At 55.8% G+C, this 18,949-nt stretch overlaps 1 protein-coding gene across 2 annotated transcripts in view; it reads left to right on the forward strand.

Moving 5' to 3' along the window:
- The window catches only part of SRRM3 (serine/arginine repetitive matrix 3), a 53,032-nt gene that overhangs the window by 22,933 nt on the left and 11,150 nt on the right, over positions 1-18,949 (forward strand). For both annotated transcript variants that reach the window (XM_037815316.1, XM_037815317.1), the window contains exons 3-11: positions 3,504-3,605; positions 11,680-11,808; positions 11,898-11,978; positions 12,498-12,527; positions 12,898-12,960; positions 13,085-13,120; positions 13,768-13,818; positions 14,338-14,442; positions 14,805-14,982. In XM_037815316.1, coding sequence (XP_037671244.1) covers positions 3,504-3,605; positions 11,680-11,808; positions 11,898-11,978; positions 12,498-12,527; positions 12,898-12,960; positions 13,085-13,120; positions 13,768-13,818; positions 14,338-14,442; positions 14,805-14,982 — 775 coding nt within the window. The remainder of the gene's footprint in view (positions 1-3,503; positions 3,606-11,679; positions 11,809-11,897; positions 11,979-12,497; positions 12,528-12,897; positions 12,961-13,084; positions 13,121-13,767; positions 13,819-14,337; positions 14,443-14,804; positions 14,983-18,949) is intronic.

The raw sequence follows: 18,949 nt of genomic DNA on the forward strand, positions 1-18,949 counted from the left end.
CGTTCGGTGTCAGACCCTGGGCAATGAGGACCGCTGCCACTCTGGGAAGCACCAGGAGATCAGCCAGGACCCCTGCCCCCAGCCAAGCCCTTGGGGTGGTCCTTAGACTTGAGCCTCCCCTAAAGTCATCTCCCCGTCTCCTTCACAGCCCCTTCAAAGCCTATCAATCCAGCCCATGACCTTGGGCAAGCTGTGGTTTACTCACCTGCAAGACAGGCACAGCGATCCCTGCCTAAAAGTTGTTCTGAGGGTCCGGTTTCCAAGAATTAAGACAAGAAGAGGGCTGCCCAGCCCCCTGCCGGGCCCCAGGATGTGCTCCATAAACACCAGGGACCCTTGCTGTCTTGCAACATTGAGTCATTAATATCCATTTCTAGGAACACTGGTTCATTTGCGTTTTTTTACCAGGTTCTTAGGCATTTGGCAGATATTCGCGCCAGTCACAGGAACACACATTCTTTTGGCCCTATTAAAAAGCAATCCCTCTCCTTAATGTCGATGGATGGCCAGCCAATTCACGGTGATTGAGGCCGCATTTGGAGTCACTTTCCGGGGAGCTACTGCAGGCACCCTGTAATCACAGCAGAGGGCAGGGGAAGGGTCCCCCAAGCTGTGTGATGGGGTGCTTCCACTCCAGCCCTAAGCATCCCCCCCATCCTGCCCATCTTGTCACACACCTTTCTGTGAGGACATGTCGAGGTGTCCAGGACATGGCTCTGGTCCTGGCTGGGCTGGTGGCTTTGAGCTCTCCTCTCTCTGTTCTGTTTCTCATCTGCAAAATGGGAATAGTAATGCCTCTCATCCCCCACCCGCTGTGCTGGTGACAATGGCAAGCCCATCTCCTGAGAAGATGAGTTGGGGCGTCACTCCTCTGTGCACCCACTGTGGTGGAGATGGAGGGTTGGAGGAGATGGGTTCCTCCTCCCTGCTGGGCCAGGACCCAGTTCTCCCCATAGTGGGCTACACAGGAACCGGTATCCACAGTGGGTCAGAACCTTAGCTGGGGTCAGAGGTAGCCATGGAGACACCTAGTTTAAGAGTGGGTGGCACTCCCCATCCAATCTCCCACACACATACTCAGTCGGTCCCCAGTCCCAGATGGGACTTGTTCTTAAGTCGATTTCTCCCCTCCATCCTCAGGGCCACTGTCTGGTTTTGATGCCACCATCTCCTGCCTGAGCCTTTGAAGTGGCCTAATGCAGGGCCCCCTCCTCCAGCCACATAGTCACCAGGGCCATCGTTCCAAAATGAAAGTGCAACCTTCAAATTCCTCAGTGCCGCTCATCACCACTCACTCATTTATCAAAAATTTGTGAGGCAGGCCTTGTGCCGGCGCTGGGGATGCCACAGTGAACCAGGAAGACAAAGCCTCTGCTCCTAGGTCACTCCCGGGCCAGTGCAGGGTACAGACGAGTCAACACAGAATCACTAGAGCATGAGCTCCCCGTCAGGATCCAGGAGGCACCAGTTGCTATGGAAACACAAACACTGGCACCTAACTTGGTCGGGGGTACTCAGTCTGCTGTAAACATCCAGTGAGTCAAATCTTTGTGCTTAACCATAATTATTTCCATAGAGTCAACCTTGAAGTTAATTTACGAGATGAAGGATGTGTTCCTTTCCTAGGGCTTTTCAAAAGAATTGCCAACTGCCTTCCGGAAAGGCTGGGTCAATCTGTGAATGCTTGTTGAAAAGAAGGGAGGATGAGAGGGGGGAGAGGGGGAGGAAAGTGATGGATCCCTGGGAGGAAGCAAGGTACCATTTCCAGGGACAGGCCGGGTGGGGAGGGCTGGGCCTGCTCTGGGGACAGATCGTGGATGGTGAGCAGATGACACAGACGAGTCAGGGCTCCCTTCCCTGTTATGCCACCATGTCTCTGACAAAGACAATGGCCTGAAGCCCAGGAAGTGGAGTAGGGAGGTCTGAGACCCCAAGATTCGTTCAGTTATGGCCCCTGGGTATCTTCACTGAGCTGGGACAAGGGGCTGGTTGAGCACAGACCCTGGAGGGGCAGGAGGGAGGCGGGACGGAAGGGGAGATGTGGGATGGGCTGGGAGAGCCAGGCAGCAGCTGTCACAGGGGTGCAGTGGGAGGGGACAGACCCCATGGTGTGGGAATAGGGGTGACAATTCAGGACTTTGCTCCCTAGCCTGAGACTGGGCTCAGGGAGGAAGAGGGGAGTCGGGAGGTCAGGAACAAGCCTGGGATGTTGTTCTAGTTTGCTAATGCTGCCAGGATGCAAAACACCAGAGATGGATTGGCTTTTATAAAGGGGGTTTATTTGGTTACACAGTTACAGTCTTAAGGCCATAAAGTGTCCAAGGTAACACATTAGCAATTGGGTACCATCACTTGAGGATGGTCAATGGTGTCTGGAAAACCCCTGTTAGGTGGGAAGGCACATGGCTGGTGTCTGCTCCAAAGTTCTGGTTTCAAAGTGGCTTTCTCCCAGGACATTCCTCTCTAGGCTGCAGTTCCTCAAAAATGTCTCTCAGTTGCTCTTGGGGTGTTTGTCTTCTCTTAGCTTCTCCGGAGCAAGAGTCTGCTTTCAATAGCCATCTTCAAACTGTCTCTCATCTGCAGCTCCTTTCTCAGCTCCTGGGTACTCTTCAAAGTGTCTCTCTTGGCTGTAGCTCCTCTTCAAAATGTCACTCTCAGCTGCACTGGAGTTCCTTCTGTTTGTCAGCCCATTTATATGGCTCCACTGATCAAGGCCCACCCTGAATGGGTGGGGCCACACCTCCATGGAAATTATCTCATCAGAGCCATCACCCACAGCTGGGTGGGGCACATTCCATGGAAACACTCAAAGAATTACAATCTATTTAACACTGGTAGGTCTGCCCACACAAGATTACATCAAAGATAATGGCATTTGGGGGCCATAATACATTCAAACCGGCACAGATATCATCCAACCCCCACACCAAGCCAAGTCAACGACAGAAAGAAGTGATGGATCTGCCACTGAGACCCTGGGCAAGCCTTGATCTTGCGGAGGTGGGGATGCTTTATATACCTCCAAGGCTGAAGGTCAGATGTCAATGACCAGGAAGGCAAAAAAAGCTATGCACATGTCAAGACCAGGCCAGGATTCTCATGTTTCCCCTAAAATGGATGTGGGAGGGAGGCCTTTCCTGGGGACGGGAGATGGCCAGGAGGGAGGTCACAGCTTCACCTTGGGTAGACGCCCCTCCTCTGGGAACAACTCTTCCTTTTACTTGTTTGTATGTTTGGTTGGTTGGTTGGTTGATGGGTTGGTCGGTCGGTTGGTCGGTTGTTCAGTTGGTTGAAAAGTTGGTTGCTTGGCTGATTTGGTGCAAAATGGGTTAAGTCTTGGCTTCCTCAGTGCCAAGAGCTTTGCTTGGTTCTGTGACTTTGACCGAGTTATTGCGAGCTGGAATATCCACTGTGACTGAGGGCTGGGGATGGATTGAATGGGGGAAGGCAGGGAGGGAATCAGAGTCAGGACAGAAGGCCTCACCCTCTGTGTGCCACGGCAGGTACTCGGAGGAGGACATTCGGCAGAAGGTTGGGACTTTCCGGCAGATGCTGATGGAGAAGGAGGGAGTCATCACCAGGGAGGATCGACCTGGAGGCCACATGTGAGTGCTCCCCTTTCTGAGGGTGGGGGGAAGGGAGTGTGCAGGCTCAGGCAGCAGCTGGGTGCCAGAGGGGCCTTTCCCAGCCCTCGCTTGGGTGCTTGGGGTGGTGAGGGAGAGGAGGAGGACAGGGCATGGACCCTGCCCACTGGAAGCTCTGGCCTGGCCTGGCCCACGGGGCAGGGGCAGCTGAGCACCTGAGCATCACCGAGGGTCTCCCCTGCCTTCCCCTGGTCCTATCTGTGGCTCAGAGCGGGAGGCACAGGGGAGGCAGAGCAGAGCTCAGCTCAGGAAACGCTGGGCTGCAAATCAGGAGACTTCGGGAATGTCAGACCCCCACATTGTCACCGGCTGGCTGTGACCCCAGACAAGCCCTTGGTGCCCCAGTTATTAGCACCTGGGAAATGGGCTCCAGAGTTGGCACATGCTCTGCAAAGTAGGAGCCACCACACCAAATGCCATCACTCCTTGGCCAAAGGCTTGGCAGGTAAAGAGAGCCTGAGCTCTGCTGGGGTCACTTCCCTACAGCCTTTAGCAGGACATGGGGAGCACTGGTGGGCAGTGGACCTACGGTGGACTTTGGGCCAAAGGGGAAGTTATAGGGAAGTAGATTTTGTCTCAGGTTAGAGGAGAACTATGAACCTCTCCCAACCAAGCAATAAAAGGAGCACGCTGCAATTGTTTCAGGGCAGAGGGTACACTTGGGAAGCCACATGGAGTCCACTCTGATGGGCCATCCCCTTCCAAAACCTAAATTTCTCCACCGGGCGCTGACTTCCTGTGCGTTTGAGGGCAGGATTTTGGTGCTGGGGTGGGAGTTAGGGGGGATTATCTTGCTGGGGCCCTAAATTCCTGTCCACCTCTCCTTACCCAAAAATAAACCGATGGCCGTGCCTTCTGAGTGATTTCCTGTTGCTGTCATCTTAAGGGCAAGCAGCAAGGTGGGAATAGCTGACCCCTCTCTGCAGATCTTCTGTGATGTTGGGGGGTACCGAGGACTCCCCACCGTTCCCCACTTAACCCCCTGGAGCAGGAGCCAAAGCAGGGTCAGGGGCAGCCTCAGGCTTGTGGGGGAGGCTCGTGGGTGGTCAGTGGGCCTGCGCTCTCCTCCCCTCTGGACCCGAGGTGAGGTGACCCCACCACCAATTCCTCTCGAGCCTCCCGGAGCTCACAGCACCTCGGCACCTGCTGCACCGTGTCCCCTCGTTGAGGCCCCTGCCAGTTCCCACAGGAGCAGAGCTGGCCCTAACGCTCTGTCCGCAACCTCCTGACAACGTGGTTCTCTCGGCTGCTGCTGCACCATCTACCAAACCGAGGAGGTCTTTTGCTTACCCATGTCCCCTCAAATAGCCTCTGAGCTCCTCTGGAAAACTACCCACCCTCTCCTCTTTCCCCCAGCGTGAGGGCCCCGGGGCCTTCTCTGCATCCTATCTCGCCGTCTCCTTGGGCCTTTGCAGTGATAGCTGCCCCCCTCCACCTGAAGCCCTCGCTTCTTCCTTCTTCCTGGCTCCTTCCTCTTAACCTAATTCCTGACCTAAAAAAGAAGATCCCTCCCTCCATTCCGCTTTCCTCTCCAGCTACCATCCCACATTTTCCCTTCCTTTCACAACAGCGTTTCTGTACAACGTGAGCCGTATCCACAGTCTCTGCTTCCCTGAGCCCACACGCAGCCTGGCTTCTGCCCCCGTGACTCCCACGGGCTGTCACACTCGGCCACCAGAGGCCTCCTGGCTCCAGCCCGTGGGTTTTCTTTGGGCCTTGGCCTCTCTCTGGCATTTGCCACCATTGTGCTCTCCCTTCTGGAAAACTGCTTACCCCTGACTTCCAAGAGGCAGCTCTCTGTGAGTGTCCTGCCCTTCTAGTGGCTTCTGTGGTTTCCTCTTCTCCTGCCCATTTCCCAGACATTGGTTCCCCCCCCCCCAAGGTTCTATCTTGTCCCCAGGTCTCCTCCCCACATCTGCTGCCCCCCTTCTCCCTGGGAGCTTTCATCCATTCCCCAACTCGGGCTCTTTCCTCCTAGTGGATGACTCCCAAATATTTTCCATTAGGCCTGATCCTCTCTTTCCTCAAATGAATGAATGAATGAATGAATGAAATTGAATGAATGAATTATGAATTTGAGAACCAGAACACATTAGAAAATATGCCATGGAGAAATTGCAGTATCTCCATCAGAAGAACAAAATTGCCTGTGCTCAGTCCCAAGCTGGTGTCATGAGGTGGAAGTAGGGAGAGGAAGATGTGATTCCTCCTCTCCAGGTGGACGGACAGACCTCCAACCTGAAACCAGTAATTACTGGCAACTCCTGACAAGAAGATGCAATGTGTCCACCTCAACTGTTAAATCTTCAGGCCCCGTGGATGTTCCCTGGAGGAAGAGATTGGGACAGACCAGGGCTGTCAGTTGGGAAGGGTTCTTTGGAAGTCAGGACAGGGAGAACTGACCTGGCAACTTGATAGACATTCTGGAAGCAGGTATAGGAGAGAAGACCTAGCGGGCTCCTGGAATCCCACTAGGCTGCCGGCTGTGTGAGGAAAGGGATCTTGACTGCTTTTGTTTATTGCTGTACCCCTGGTGCCTAGAACAGAACAGTGCAGCTTGCCCAGTTCTCCCCACAAAGCCTCAGTTCCTGACCCTGATCGGATCTTCCACTCACAGACTGGGAGTTCGAGACAAGGAGAAATTCAGTCTCTTCCTAGGATGATACGACAAAGCCAGACCCAGACTGAGGGTTCTATTAATTTTAAACCCCTGCCCCCTGACCCTATGGACTGTAAAAGTCCATGCGGCCTCCCACCCAGGAAGGGGCAGGGTCACTTCCAGAACTTTTTGTACCCCAGGGACCATCCTTGTGCCTTAACGACCTGGTTTGAGTGATAGTCGCTTGGTGAGTAGACCCCACAGAGTGTCCCACTGCTGCAGTGTTTGGACTTGATCCCACAGATGCTGGGAGCCAGTGAAGTTGTTTTTTTAATTTTTTATTAGAGAAGCTGTAGGTTTACAAAATAAAACCTTCCTCAAATGCAGAGTTCCCACATCCAGTGAAGTTTCCTGGAAGGAGGTATAAGGTGAACAGCAGGCGTTGGGGACATTCCCTTTGGAAGGTGGCTCAAAGGGGCCAAACTGCAGGGAGCACAGTGGGGGTGGCTGCTGCTCTAATCTGGGAGAGAGAAGTGAGGAGGAGGAGGACTGAGGTTTCAGAGACATTGAGGAAGGACAGGATGTGTCTTTGGAACTGGGTCGGCTGTGGAGAGAAACCTTCTGTGGCTCCCCACCGCCCATGAGATAAATCCCAGACGCCTTTGCCTGGCGGTCAAGGCTCTCCACATCCCGGATTCGGCCTGTCTTCCCACTCTCTGCACGCACAGCATCCAGCCTGCCCTGCTTGCTGTTCCCAGTTATATCCAGAACATTCCGACCTCCACACCTTTGCTCGGGCTGGGTCCTCAGCCTGAAACTCTCTAGCCCTTTGCCTCGTCATTTGAGGCTGCCTCTAAAACATGCCGCTGAGCTCCCTGGGATAAACCGCTCTCCTCTTTGGAACATGTACAATGTTTTCTCTTTTCTTCTCATGGCTGCTCTCAGTTCTTTTTTTTTTTTTTTTGGTCCAATACACAACCTTTAAGAAAAATTGTTTTTATATGCAGTAAAATAAAACGTCTGGCAGAAAGGGTTTATAGAAAATGGCATTCATAAACTACTTCCTGTCACAAACACAGTGAACCATTTGGTGCATCTCCTTGTGGTCTTTTGGTTTTCTCCACATCTAATTTTATCCCTAGTATGACCCCAGGCCAATCGCTTGACCTCTCTATGCCTTGTTACATCAGCTATACAAATGGAATATGCATGATGGTCAGAGGCTTGCTGGAGCATTCACTGGGATAAATACAGGTAAAGTGCATAGAACAGTACCTGGCTCCAGGTTAGTGGCGGGTATAACATGCACCTGTGTCACGTTTTTGTCCTGCATCGTGAGGAGCTAGAGGAGGGGCTTCAGGCCAGATTCACCCCCATTCCGAGTGCTCCCCGCCCCAGCAGGTACCGCAGGCTGCCTGCCTGGGTGAGCAAAGAGGGCAGCCTCTTGCCTGGAATCCTCTCCCTCTTCTCTCTGGGCTCATTCATCTGTCAGTTGGCCATTATGCTTGGCTAATGGAAAACAGAAGCAGTTAATTAGCCAAAACTGCTGGCATGAGGACGCGTGCGTGATGGACGGCTTCACCCAGGTCAGAGCACTGCCCATGGCTGCCCATCCAGCCCTCCTGTCCCCGGTGGCACTTGGCCTTCAACCTTGGAGCACTGTTGGACCCTCTGGGGCAGACCGTGCTCAGCTCCGAGGGGCCCAGTTGGCCGTCTGTCAGAGGGGAAGACCACCTGCCTGCCCACTGCCCAGGCAGGCGGTGAGCAGTCAACCAGATAACAAGCGTGAACTTAGAGCATAGAACGTTAGACAAATCTAGAACTCCACACGGTCCCCTCTCCCCCAAAACTGAACCTCTAAAGTAGGGAGGGGATGGCTGAGCTCAAAGACCTACCTTTACACACATCTACAGCAGGGAAGGCCAGCACATTCGAGGGCTGTCCTGGTGACACTCGAATTCTTTAACATGCTTTGCTGAAAAGTCCCAGTCTCTGGGTTTGGATTTTCTTGTCTATAAAATGGAGGGGGTGGGGGTTGGCAATTTCTGCAAACCAGGAAATGGCTATGAATGGGCTTTGTAAACTGTGGAGAGCTATTTGAACATTCGAGAACATTATTGTTCATGATATTACCTTCCAGGAAGGGAGACAGAGAACGCAGGGTCTGGCCCTGGCAGAGCCCACAAGGCAGATAAAGTGGTAGCAGGAGCACAAAACTAGCAAAGGAGGCCCCAGTCTGGGCCTGTTTATTTCCCTGGAACATCCAGGACAAGTTTTACCAGAAGGTTCGGAGACCTTGTACCTCTCCCAGAGCCTGCTGCTCCTGTCCCGTCTTTCAGTGCTCCCAGCAGATAAGATCCCAGGCAGGGATAGGAAAGGGAGTGAGGCCCTAGGAAGAAAGGAGTGGGGTAAGGGGTCCTGTTCCCCGGGGTAAGGAAAGAGATCACAAGAGGGACAGTCAGCGGGATAAGGAAGAGGTAGTATGGGGAGGAGGAGCAGTGAGGGGGAATCCAGTGAGGGGAGGAGCCTCGGCCAGCGCCTGCGCTCTGTGGCTCACCCACCTGGGACCTTAGAAGGCAAGAAAGGGTTCCTGCACGTTGGTGTTGGTGACGGGAGCACAGCCTTGTGCATGGGATTAACACCATTGAATTGTATATTTGAAAGTGGCTAAAATGGAAAATGTTATGTTAATACAGTATTTTTTTTTTTTTTCTTTTAAAAAAGGATTCCTGCAGAAGGCAATGCCCAAACTGAGATATTTTATTTGGTAAACAATTGTCATCAATCCCGTGTCAGGATAAACTACGGCTCCCTCCTTCTCCCACTGGCTCCCCCACACATTATTTGAGGTGTCCGTACATTATGTTGAAGGCTGTGTTTGGTGCGTCAGGACTTTGGGTGGCTGGAGGGCTGCGTAGGGGGTGATGGGCCCCGGGAGGGTGGAGGGCTGGGCAGGCTGAGGGAGTTGGAGATTTCTGGGACAGGGACAAGAGGTAGGAGGCCAACAGCTTCAAGAAGAGGAGCGTGGGGGAAGAGTATAGGAGTTCCATGAAGGGAAGTAGGGTTTTTTGGCTCTCTCCTCCATCACCTCAGATTTCAAGGCTGTCAGGGCCAGGTTGGTGTTTGTGAATTAAATGACAGTTTTTTGAATGGCCTCAAGGCAAGCTAACCTTATCATATGTGAGCTTTTCTTCTCTTCTCTTCTCTTTTTTTACAAAATCAGCCTTCAAAAATCCAATTCGTAGGTTCCCTGATGGAAATTTGTCCCTGAAAATCCTTTCCCCTGTAGCAGTGGTCAGCCTCCCCTCCTGTGTCTCTCCCTGCATTGCAGCCCCTCTTCTCCCCAGAAGAGCAGGGATCTGTCACGGCTCCCACTTGTGGGAAAGAAGTCCCGGGCCAGGCCAAGTGTCCAGGGCTTCATAAACGAGATCTTAATCCTCTCCTTGTCCTCGCTGCCTAGATAAGGACCTCCAGGAGCGGTGAGCAGGGTCATGCCTGGATTCAGACCTGTCTGTGTGAATCAAAAGCTCGTGTCCTTCATGCTGCACCGTCCGAGCCCCGGCCTCCCTGCTCTGGGCAGGGAAGGGACGGGCCAGGTGATCAGCAAACAGGAGCAAGGGTGGTTCTCCTGAAGCCAGGCTGAGCCTTCATCTGGGACGCCCACAGCGGGAGCCAGCAGGGAATGACAAATGGGAGGGGAAGCCCCCACTACCCCCCCCCCAGAAACCATGACCCCGGAACTGGTGAACTGGCGTTGGGAGGGTCACTTCTCGGCCTCTTCAATAAAAAAGAAAGAAGCTTAAGTTGGTATCAAAACGAATGAGATTGTTACAGAATTAGGATGTTAATTTAAGCCCTGTGGTAACTACAAAGAAAATATAGGAGAATATGCAAGCTCATAGAGACAGAAATTCTGGTACAGATTGCCAGGGGCCTGGGGTCAGGGGAATTAGGGAGTTATTGCATAAGGGGTATAGGTTTTCTGTTTGGGGAGATGGGAAAGTTTTAGTAATGGAAAGTGGTGATGGGGACAGCTTGGGAATGGTTGGGATGGGAAAGTTTATGTTATATATATGTTCCCATAATTAAAAAAAAAAAAAAGCTACTAAAGAGACAATGGCAATTAAATGCAATATTTGATCCTGGACAGGATCTAGCAAGGAAAGAAAAAAGACTCAAAGGGACATTATTGGGACATATGAAAACTTTGAAATATAGACTGTGTGCTTTATATTAATGTTAAATTTCTTGAACTTGAAACTGCACTTAAGGTGGTTATGTAAGTGAATATCCTTGTTCTTAGGAAATGTATATGGAATTATTAGGTGTTCGAGGAGTAGGATGTATACAAGCTTACACGTCAGTGTTTGGAAAATGAATTGGTGGATGGATGGATAGATGCATGGAGTGATGAGTGGATGTGCCAAGATGTTGAGGTTGGTGGATCTGGTGTCTGGAGGGCTGGAGGTGTGTTGGAGTTCTCCATATGGGTTTGTATTATTTTGTACTTGAAAGTATTTCAAGGTAAAGAATTTAAAAGAGATAAAAGGAAGGGGAGGAAGGGAGGGAGGTGGGTCAGAAGGAGCTGCCCAGCACCCATTCCCCCAGCAAATTCTCCCAGCAGCTCCAAGAAGAGGCTCAGAGAGGGGGCAAGACAGCCCCAGGTCACAGAGCCTCTGGGGACAGGGCATGAGGAGGGTGTGTCTGCCTGGCTTCAGGGCTCACGCTCCTGTCTCCAGCCCAGCTGCCTTTAGGAAGAAAGATTCACTGTGGGAAGCACAGGTAGGAAGCAAACATCTGTGGTGGAGGATGGCTAGGGCTCCTGAGCCAGGAGCAGGCCGCCGGCGGTCCCCGCTGGGTGGAGGGGAGAGTGCGGCGAGTCGGATGGGGAGCAGGGAGAGGCGGGCAGAGCCCCGCGGCCCGCGCCGCCACAGGCAGTGATTGATGAGGACATCCAGGCGGCCGCGAGGAGAGCAGCCGGGCCTCCGGGGGCTGCGCGGGGAGGGCGAGGAGGAGCTGGGAATATTTCAGAGATGGCAGCGGGGCTGGAGGAAGGGAGGCTCAGCCAGGGCCGTCGAGGAAGGAGGGACATCTGTGAAGGTGGCTCAGGAAGGGGGGGGGCTAAGAGAGGGGTAAGGGGCTCTGCGAGGGAGTGGGGGGGGCTCAGAGAGGGAGGGCCTCATTAAGGAGGTGCTTCCGTAAGACGGTGAGAACTTAGAAGGGGTGGAGCTCTTCTCTTTTGCAAAATCTTGCACGGTTGGGGCTGGGGGTCCCAGTTGGGTTACCCAAATCTCCGCGGCCATCTCCCCCCACCCCGACGAACCCCACCCCACCCCCCACTCCCCCCGGATGCCGGGCGTCCTGCAGCCTGGCCAGGCCCCGGCACCCCAGGGCGCTGCGCGGAAAGCGGGTGGTGAGCGTCCCTGTCGCCGGCAGCGTGGCGGAGACCCCGCGGCTGACCGAGGGCGCCGAGCCGGGCCTCGAGTACGCGCCCTTCGACGACGACGACGGCCCGGTGGACTGCGACTGCCCGGCCGCCTGCTACCGCGGGCACCGGGGGTACAGGTCAGCGCCCGCCGCGGACGGGGTGCGGGGTGTGGGCGCGGCGCTGTCGGGGCGCCCCTCACCCCCGCCCTGGCCCTTTCTCGCCCCAGGACCAAGCACTGGTCCAGCAGCTCGGCGTCGCCCCCTCCCAAGAAGAAAAAGAAAAAGAAAGGCGGCCACCGCAGGAGCCGGTGAGGGGCGCCGCGGGCCCGAGGGGCGCGGGAGGGGCGCGCTGGGCCTCCCTGCACCCCTACTGTCCATCCTCTGCCTTGGGGGGGGGACAGCAAGGCAACATTTGCGAGCCCCGCCCCTCCCTGAACCCCTCTCCTCTTCTTGAGGCCCTCCCCCTCCTCTCGGAGGCCCCCACTACTCCCCTCCCCTGCACCTCCCCCCTTGACTGAGCCCCTCCTCCTGCTACCAAGCTCACTCCCCTCCTGGAATGCCCTTATTTGCATTTATCTGCCCCCAGGACTGGACACACTGACCCCACCCTGTGGTATCACCCACCTGCTCTGAGTGTCCTCGTCCCCCACCCCACCACCTAATCTTGAACCCACAACTGTGCGTTACCTGGGGTTTGGCTGTGATTCAGCCATCTCTATAAGCCCCTTCTCCCCAGTCCTGAGAGGAGAACCTGGCAAGGCTCTGGGACCCCAACTAACCTCCTCCATCTGTCTGTCTGTCCTCTCTCCCCTGATGTCCACCCTCAGCAAAAAGAGGAGACTGGACTCCGAGTGCAGGTCAGTAGTGAAGGCAGCCCAGGGCGGCGCTGTTGGGGGACTGGAGGGGCTCCTAGTCCATCCCCCAGATGCCAGAAATCCCACCACTGGAGCCTCTAGCCTTGGGGTTTGAAACAGTCCTCAGGTCCAATGCCAAGGGGGCTGGAAGGGTGACTAGGGGGGCAACCCTGGCCAGCTCCATCAACCACCCCCCTCGGGGACCCTCCCTACCCTGGGGGGCCTCCCTTCCCTTCCGCACAATGGAAGGAAAGGCCTGGAATCCCCTTTCTAGCTCCAGTGGCCCTGGCCCCCAGGCTTCCCGAACCATTCCCAGCTGCCCTCCCCTCCTGCACCCCCACCTCACCAGGGCCCACCCCCTCTGTGTCCCCAGCTGCGGGAGCTCCTCACCCCAGCGCAAGAAGAAGAAGAGTGTGAAGAAGCACCGCCGAGACAGGTAGCCTCACGCCTCCACTCCTTCCCCGGGAGCTTCCTCTGACTCCGGTGGGGCCCTGGACCAGGGCTGCGCAAGAGTGGGCCACCCCAGATGAGCTCAGGAGAACCCCTTTATTGTCCAACAGGTCGGATTCTGGGTCCCGGAGGAAGAGACGGCACAGGTGAGCAGTGCCCCGCGGAGGGGTGGCAAAGGAGGATGTGGACAGAGGCTAGTGCTGCCCTTTGGGGACCAAAGCTGGAAGGAAGCAGTGCTGGGGGAGAGGGGCTATGAGAGGCTCGGGGGACCGGGCCCTGCCCCATCCTCCCACTCCAGATGAGGACTCCTCCCCAGAGGAGACTGGGAGTGGGGAGGGGAAGACCAATCCTTTGCAAACCCTTCCTGTCCCACGAATCAGCCTTGACATGGGGGACCCCAAGACTTTCCAGACAACATGGCAGGTCCAGTGTGCAAGGGGTGTGTCTAGGGAAGTGCCGGTTGGGAAGCCAGAAACATCAAGACCCCAGATGCTTCTGCCAGACAGAAAGGCTTCTGTGAGCTAGGAAGGCTTAGTGTCCAGAGAGGACAGTAGCTGGGGCCTGGGCAGGAGGTGACCAGGGGTCAGGACATAGAGGAGAAGGAAGGGATGAGGCTTGCCAGAGTGAAAGGGACCAGAGCGCTGGGATGGGAATGAGCCAGCTGGGAGCCACAGAAGGACAACTCTCAGCTCTGTAGCCTGGGCACAGCCTGGCTCCAGGATCTAAGGGCCGCGCGTCTCCCCTCTGCCCTGCTGGGGCCGTGGGGTCACTGTGTGGTCTCTGCTATCCGCAGATCTCGAAGCCCCAAGAGCAAAAGAAAAGAGAAGAACAAAGAGAGGAAGAGGTGAGCATCTTCCCCAACCTCCAGCTCTCCATCCACCTTCCTTCCCCCAAACACACTCAGCAAAAACCTGATCTTTTAGATCATAGAACTGGACACTTAGAGATAGCTCATTGTGTCTGCCTTGCCCAGATGGAAAAGTTGAGACCCAGCGGGGAAGCCAGGAGCCCCCAGTGCATCAGTGGCAGAACTAGAAGTGGCACCCAGGGCTTGCTTCCTGGTCCTGGGTTCTTTCAAGGTCATTTGGCTGAAAAGCCCAGCTTAGTCCTTTGTATAACAAATGTGACTCCCTGCAAATAGAGCCACCTTGGGTGGCTTCACAAGAGCACCAGCTGGAGGGCAAGTGGGGTCTGTGAGCTCCTGCGTGGGGCTGGGGCTGCGTAGAGGAAAGGGCAGCTTTTCCAAGCGTCCCAATGACCCCTATGGCCCAGCTGGGCCCCACGTCCGTGGGAGGTCAGGCAACAGTGGGGCCCACGGTGGGCAGAACATGGGGACAGGCTGATTTCTCTCCCCCTGCGCCAGGCCGCACGCTGAGTCCCCCAGCCGGAGGTCCCATCGCCACAGCAGTGGCAGCTCCCATAGCCCCTCGCTCTGTTCCCACTGCAGTGATTCCAGATCACCCAGCAGGTAGGCCCGGGGCCACTGGGGGGGGGGCTTGGCAAGTCTGAGCCGGGCAGGTGCAAGCTTGCAGACTGAACACCTGCGAGGGCTGGGGGCGCTGGTGCCCACGTGGAACTGGGCAAGGGGCCAGGAAATGGGGAGGGGCCCTCACTTGCCTCAGATGCCCTGACCTGGCAAGCAAGGTAGTGTGAGGGCTGGCTCCCTCTGGGCACCTGTTTCCTGGGTGCTCTGGGCCTGGCTCTGTCTAAAAGGAAGGGCTTCCCGGTGCGGCGGAAGGCGGAGGGGGGGGGTACCGTCCCCTCGTGCCAGGGAGCAATCGCTTGCGGAAGAAGCGGCCCTCCTATGTCCCCGGTACCTGCCCTCCCCAGGCTGAGCCCCAAGCACCGAGACGATGGGCGGAAGACGGGCAGCCAGCGGTCCAGCGGGAGCCGGTCGCCTTCCCCGTCCGGCGGCAGCGCATGGGGGTCGCCCCAACAGAACGGCGGCAGCCGGCAGCGGAGCGGAGCGCACGGGGGCCGCCCGGGCTCGGCGCACAGCCCGCCCGATGTACGTACGCTTCGCGTCGCGGAGGGGTTCCGGGCTGCGCGGGCGGCTGCGCCGTGCTGGGTCAGGGGTCGGGACGCCGAAGGGGCAGGGGGCGGCGAGTGCTCCGCCCCGCGGTGCCACAGGGGTCAGGGCTACGGGGGCCTGCAGGCTTGGGCCACCCTTGAACTTGGCAAACTGAAGGCTGGAGAGGGGTTGACTACCGGGGCCCTCAGCCATTTGGGAGCAGATCTGGGTGTGGGGGGAGCAAAGATCTCCTTCCCCCGCTCCAGGCGTATTGGGTGGGAGCGGGCTTCTAGGGCATTGGCAGGGGTGCAGTCAGGAACAGGATTTAAGAGACCCTTGGGCCCTGAGCCTCCCTCCCCTCACCAAGCCCTTTCCCCCTTCTGAGACCCCTCCCCTCTCTGAGCTTCCTCCCTGCCTCAACCCCCTTACGAGCCTCCTCCCCCTCTTTTTGCCTCCTCCCGGTCCCAGTCTCCTTGCTGCCACAGAGCTGCATTTCTAAACCCAGGCTCCAAGGAGAATCTGCCCTTCCCCGACTCTGACATCTCTGACTCTGCTTGCACTGGGACAGACATCTCAAACCTGCTTGGTCCACTTCCCACGGCTCACCCCTCCTAAGGCACCCCCTTGGGGTCCTGCTCCCACCTGAGCTCATTGCTCCTTCATAAACTTCACCCCCAAACTGCCCCTAAAGCCCTCCCCACCCATCCCTCCAGGATACCCGCAACCCTGGGGAATGGTAGACTCTGGCAGAGGAGACAGCTTCTGGGCCTTTCCCCAGCTGGATGGGCCGGCCCAGGGTGGGGGGCACCCCAGGCCTCGAGGGGGGCCCACATCTCCTTGTGATGGTAGAGTACAGGGATGAGGCCCTAGGTGTGTGTGTGTTGGGGGAGGGGTCTGCAGTGCTGGCGGGGACTCTTGGGGGGCACAGGGACATGGGGTGCGGAGGCTTGTGGGTTCCCCCCAAGACCCGCACACTGTCCCAGAAGCCTCAGCAGGGAGGTCTCAGCAGCAAACATGTACGTGTTGGTCAGTTTCATTTTGATTTTTGGCTGTTTCCTTTCACTCCCTTTCTTTTCTCAAACACCTTTCCTCACGGCCCCAGAGGGGAAAGCCAAGGGCAGCTGGCAAAAGGCTCTCGGTCCTAAGGTTAATTTCTATTTAAGGACATCACTTGTGTCTAGGCTGCCCCACATGGACAGGGTGCCAGGCTCCTGGGCTCCCCAGAGTGGATCACACACCAGTGCCCCAGATCTGTCTTGGGGGTGGGAGCTGGCACTCAGAAGTTGCAGGGACTGGTGTTGGGCCGGGCTTCTGTCCCCAGAGATGATGGCCCGACTAAGGCAAACCCAAAAGGGAGCACCCACCCACCCCTCCACCCCCCCATGAGCCCAGAGACTTGGAACACAACACCCCAAACACCCCCTCACATCTTCCTGCTTCGTTGTCCTCTTGGGGTCTCCTGAGAGGCACAGAGCACCAGCCAGGGCTCAAAGGAGGGCCCTTCCCACTTCTGCTCTCCACCCACCCCCACCCCTGGAAGGCTGAGCCCCACACCCCCTCCCCAGCACCCCGGGCATGCGCAGACCAGATGGCAACACCCCCAGGAGAAAGCAGGCAAGGATGGGGACCTTAGCCTCCGGCCTTGGGAAGGAAGCCTCGGCAGCACCCAAATCTTGTCTCCCTCCCAGAGTGGGACTCCGTTTCGGCACTTCCCTGGGGAGTTGTCTAGGGGACTGTACTTTGTCACTCCTTTCACAAAGCATCGGTCCCACATCCTGACCCCAAGCTTTGGGCCCTGGAAGAGCTGGGACCCGAGAGCATTCAGTCTTTCAGCCTCCCTGCCTCCCCCCAGCCCCTGCAAAGACGTTCTGAGTTGTCAAATGAGGCTAGTTCTGGCTCAGCTCCAGGGAGGTGAGAGGGGCGGTGGGGGGGTGTCAAAGACTTTGTCTAAGTAACAATAAATGTCTTTGGGAAAAAATCCTGGGGGTGGTATACTTGGACGCTATCTTTAAAAAAAAAAAAAAAGAGAGAGAAACAAACGCAAAAAGAAAAGCTCAACAATTTTTAACCCCGTCTATGTTTTTGTTTGTTTTTTAGCCTCCCATTTGAAACGTGGTAATATTGTGATTCCATTTCTTGTTTAGCCAGCAAGGGAAGAGGGTGGGGAAATTTACACAACTTTTCCTGGTATTTTGTTTTTATTTGTATTTCTGTTTCTTATTTTTTTCTTCCTTTTGTAATGTACAGAAATGCAAACTATCTTGTTTTTTTTTTTCTATCTTCTGTGTTGTTCTAGAATTTTGCTTTTGTGCGTGTTACTGTGGGAGTGAACCTTTCCTCCTAAATTCAGAGATGGTTTTTGAATTTCAAGTGAACATTAATCACATACATATCTCTATATACATTTTTCCCCCCATTATAATCAGAATTTAAAAGGGAAGGTAACTCTAAAAAGAAATGACTCCCCCACCAAATCAGCTGCAGCAACCAGCCTGCTCCTCAACCCCAGGGCATGCTGGGACTGCCTCGGCCCTCAAATGAACTAAAGTGGTGCCCACCTGGGCTTCCAGTCCCCTCTGAAATGAACCTTGGAGAGAAGCTGAGACCCAGGAGGGGAGGAGACTTGTCCCACGTCACCCAGGGCACTTCTTGGGAGCCTACTATGACATGGATGAGAAGGACCCAGGCATCTGGGTGGGATGGGGGTAGGCTGCCCAGCAGGTCAGCCCCAGCTCACCAGGTGGAGAGGGTTGAAGGCAGCAGATTGGGTTCAGCTAGGGGAGGGCCTCAAAGCCAGACTCTCCAGACAAAAGAAGGGTGCCATCCTGGTGTTGAGACTGAGGTCAGCGGAGTGATGGTCTTCAACACATCTCTTTATTGTCCCATCCCAGGCCAGACTGAACCCCAGAGGACTTTCTGGGTCCTGCCGCTCAGAGAGGTCTGCAGCACAGAGAGGTCAAGTGAAGGGCTCAAGGTCACACAGCTATTTAGAGGTAGATCCAAAAGCAGGCCCTGACCCTCTGACCTCAAGACCCCCAGCCACACCCAAGATGGAGAGGGTGGTGAACAGCAGGCATCCCCCAGGAGCCCTGAGCAGGGGCAGGAGGATTTGGGAGGTGGATGCTGATGCACCCCTCCAGAGGTCTCTGGCATGCTCCCAGCTCTCACAACTCCGTGGCGCCGGGGCCTGTCCACACGGAAAGGCTGGGGCATGGGTGGGCCCCGTGTTGTCAAGCCCACTCTGTACGATGGCTGATTCAGCAATTCAGAGAAACCTCAGCCTGCACAGATCATAAACCTATGGGGGAAATAATGCGGCACGGAGAGGGAGGAGAGTTGATCAAGGTCAGTTTGGGGTGGAAAAACGGGATGCTGAACAGGAAGTGTCAGGTGACCAGTCCTCTCCAATCTCCTCTGTGCCTCCTCTGGCCTCCCTCCAGGCCCCAGCAGCACAGACTGGTGCTAGCCTTGCCCCCACCCCAAGGCCCAGCACACTGGCCAGAAAGGATGTGCAGAGGTCACAGTCTGAGGCACGAGGCCACCTGTCCTGGCCCCAGCTGTCCCTAGGATCAGAACTGTCCCTCGGAGGTGACACTATTTTGTGAGAATGGCAGAAAAGGCCCGTGCCAGAGCCAGGCTCCCAGGGCTTTCTCGGGTCTCGGCCTTGGGCTCAAATTTTATCCCATAATAAGCAGCGCAGGGCAAGCCCCAGGAGAGATGCCCACGGCACCCCCTGGCCTGCCTCATCCCAGGCCTGCCCCCCTGCCCACCCCCAGGGAAGGAGCGGGGGAGTCAGAACAAGAGGGGACACCTTGACATTTCTTTCTGGATGCCTTCCTTGTTTCCCAGGGCAAAGCCAGGAGACAAGAAGGATGAATTTTGCTGAGAATGATGTTGACTCCAGGGGAGTGGGAATGGGAACCGGGGTTGAGTTGAGACGGGGTTAGTCCTCCAAACTGAACCT

This window comes from Choloepus didactylus, chromosome 21 (genome assembly GCF_015220235.1).
Source record: "Choloepus didactylus isolate mChoDid1 chromosome 21, mChoDid1.pri, whole genome shotgun sequence".
NCBI lineage: Eukaryota > Metazoa > Chordata > Mammalia > Pilosa > Megalonychidae > Choloepus > Choloepus didactylus.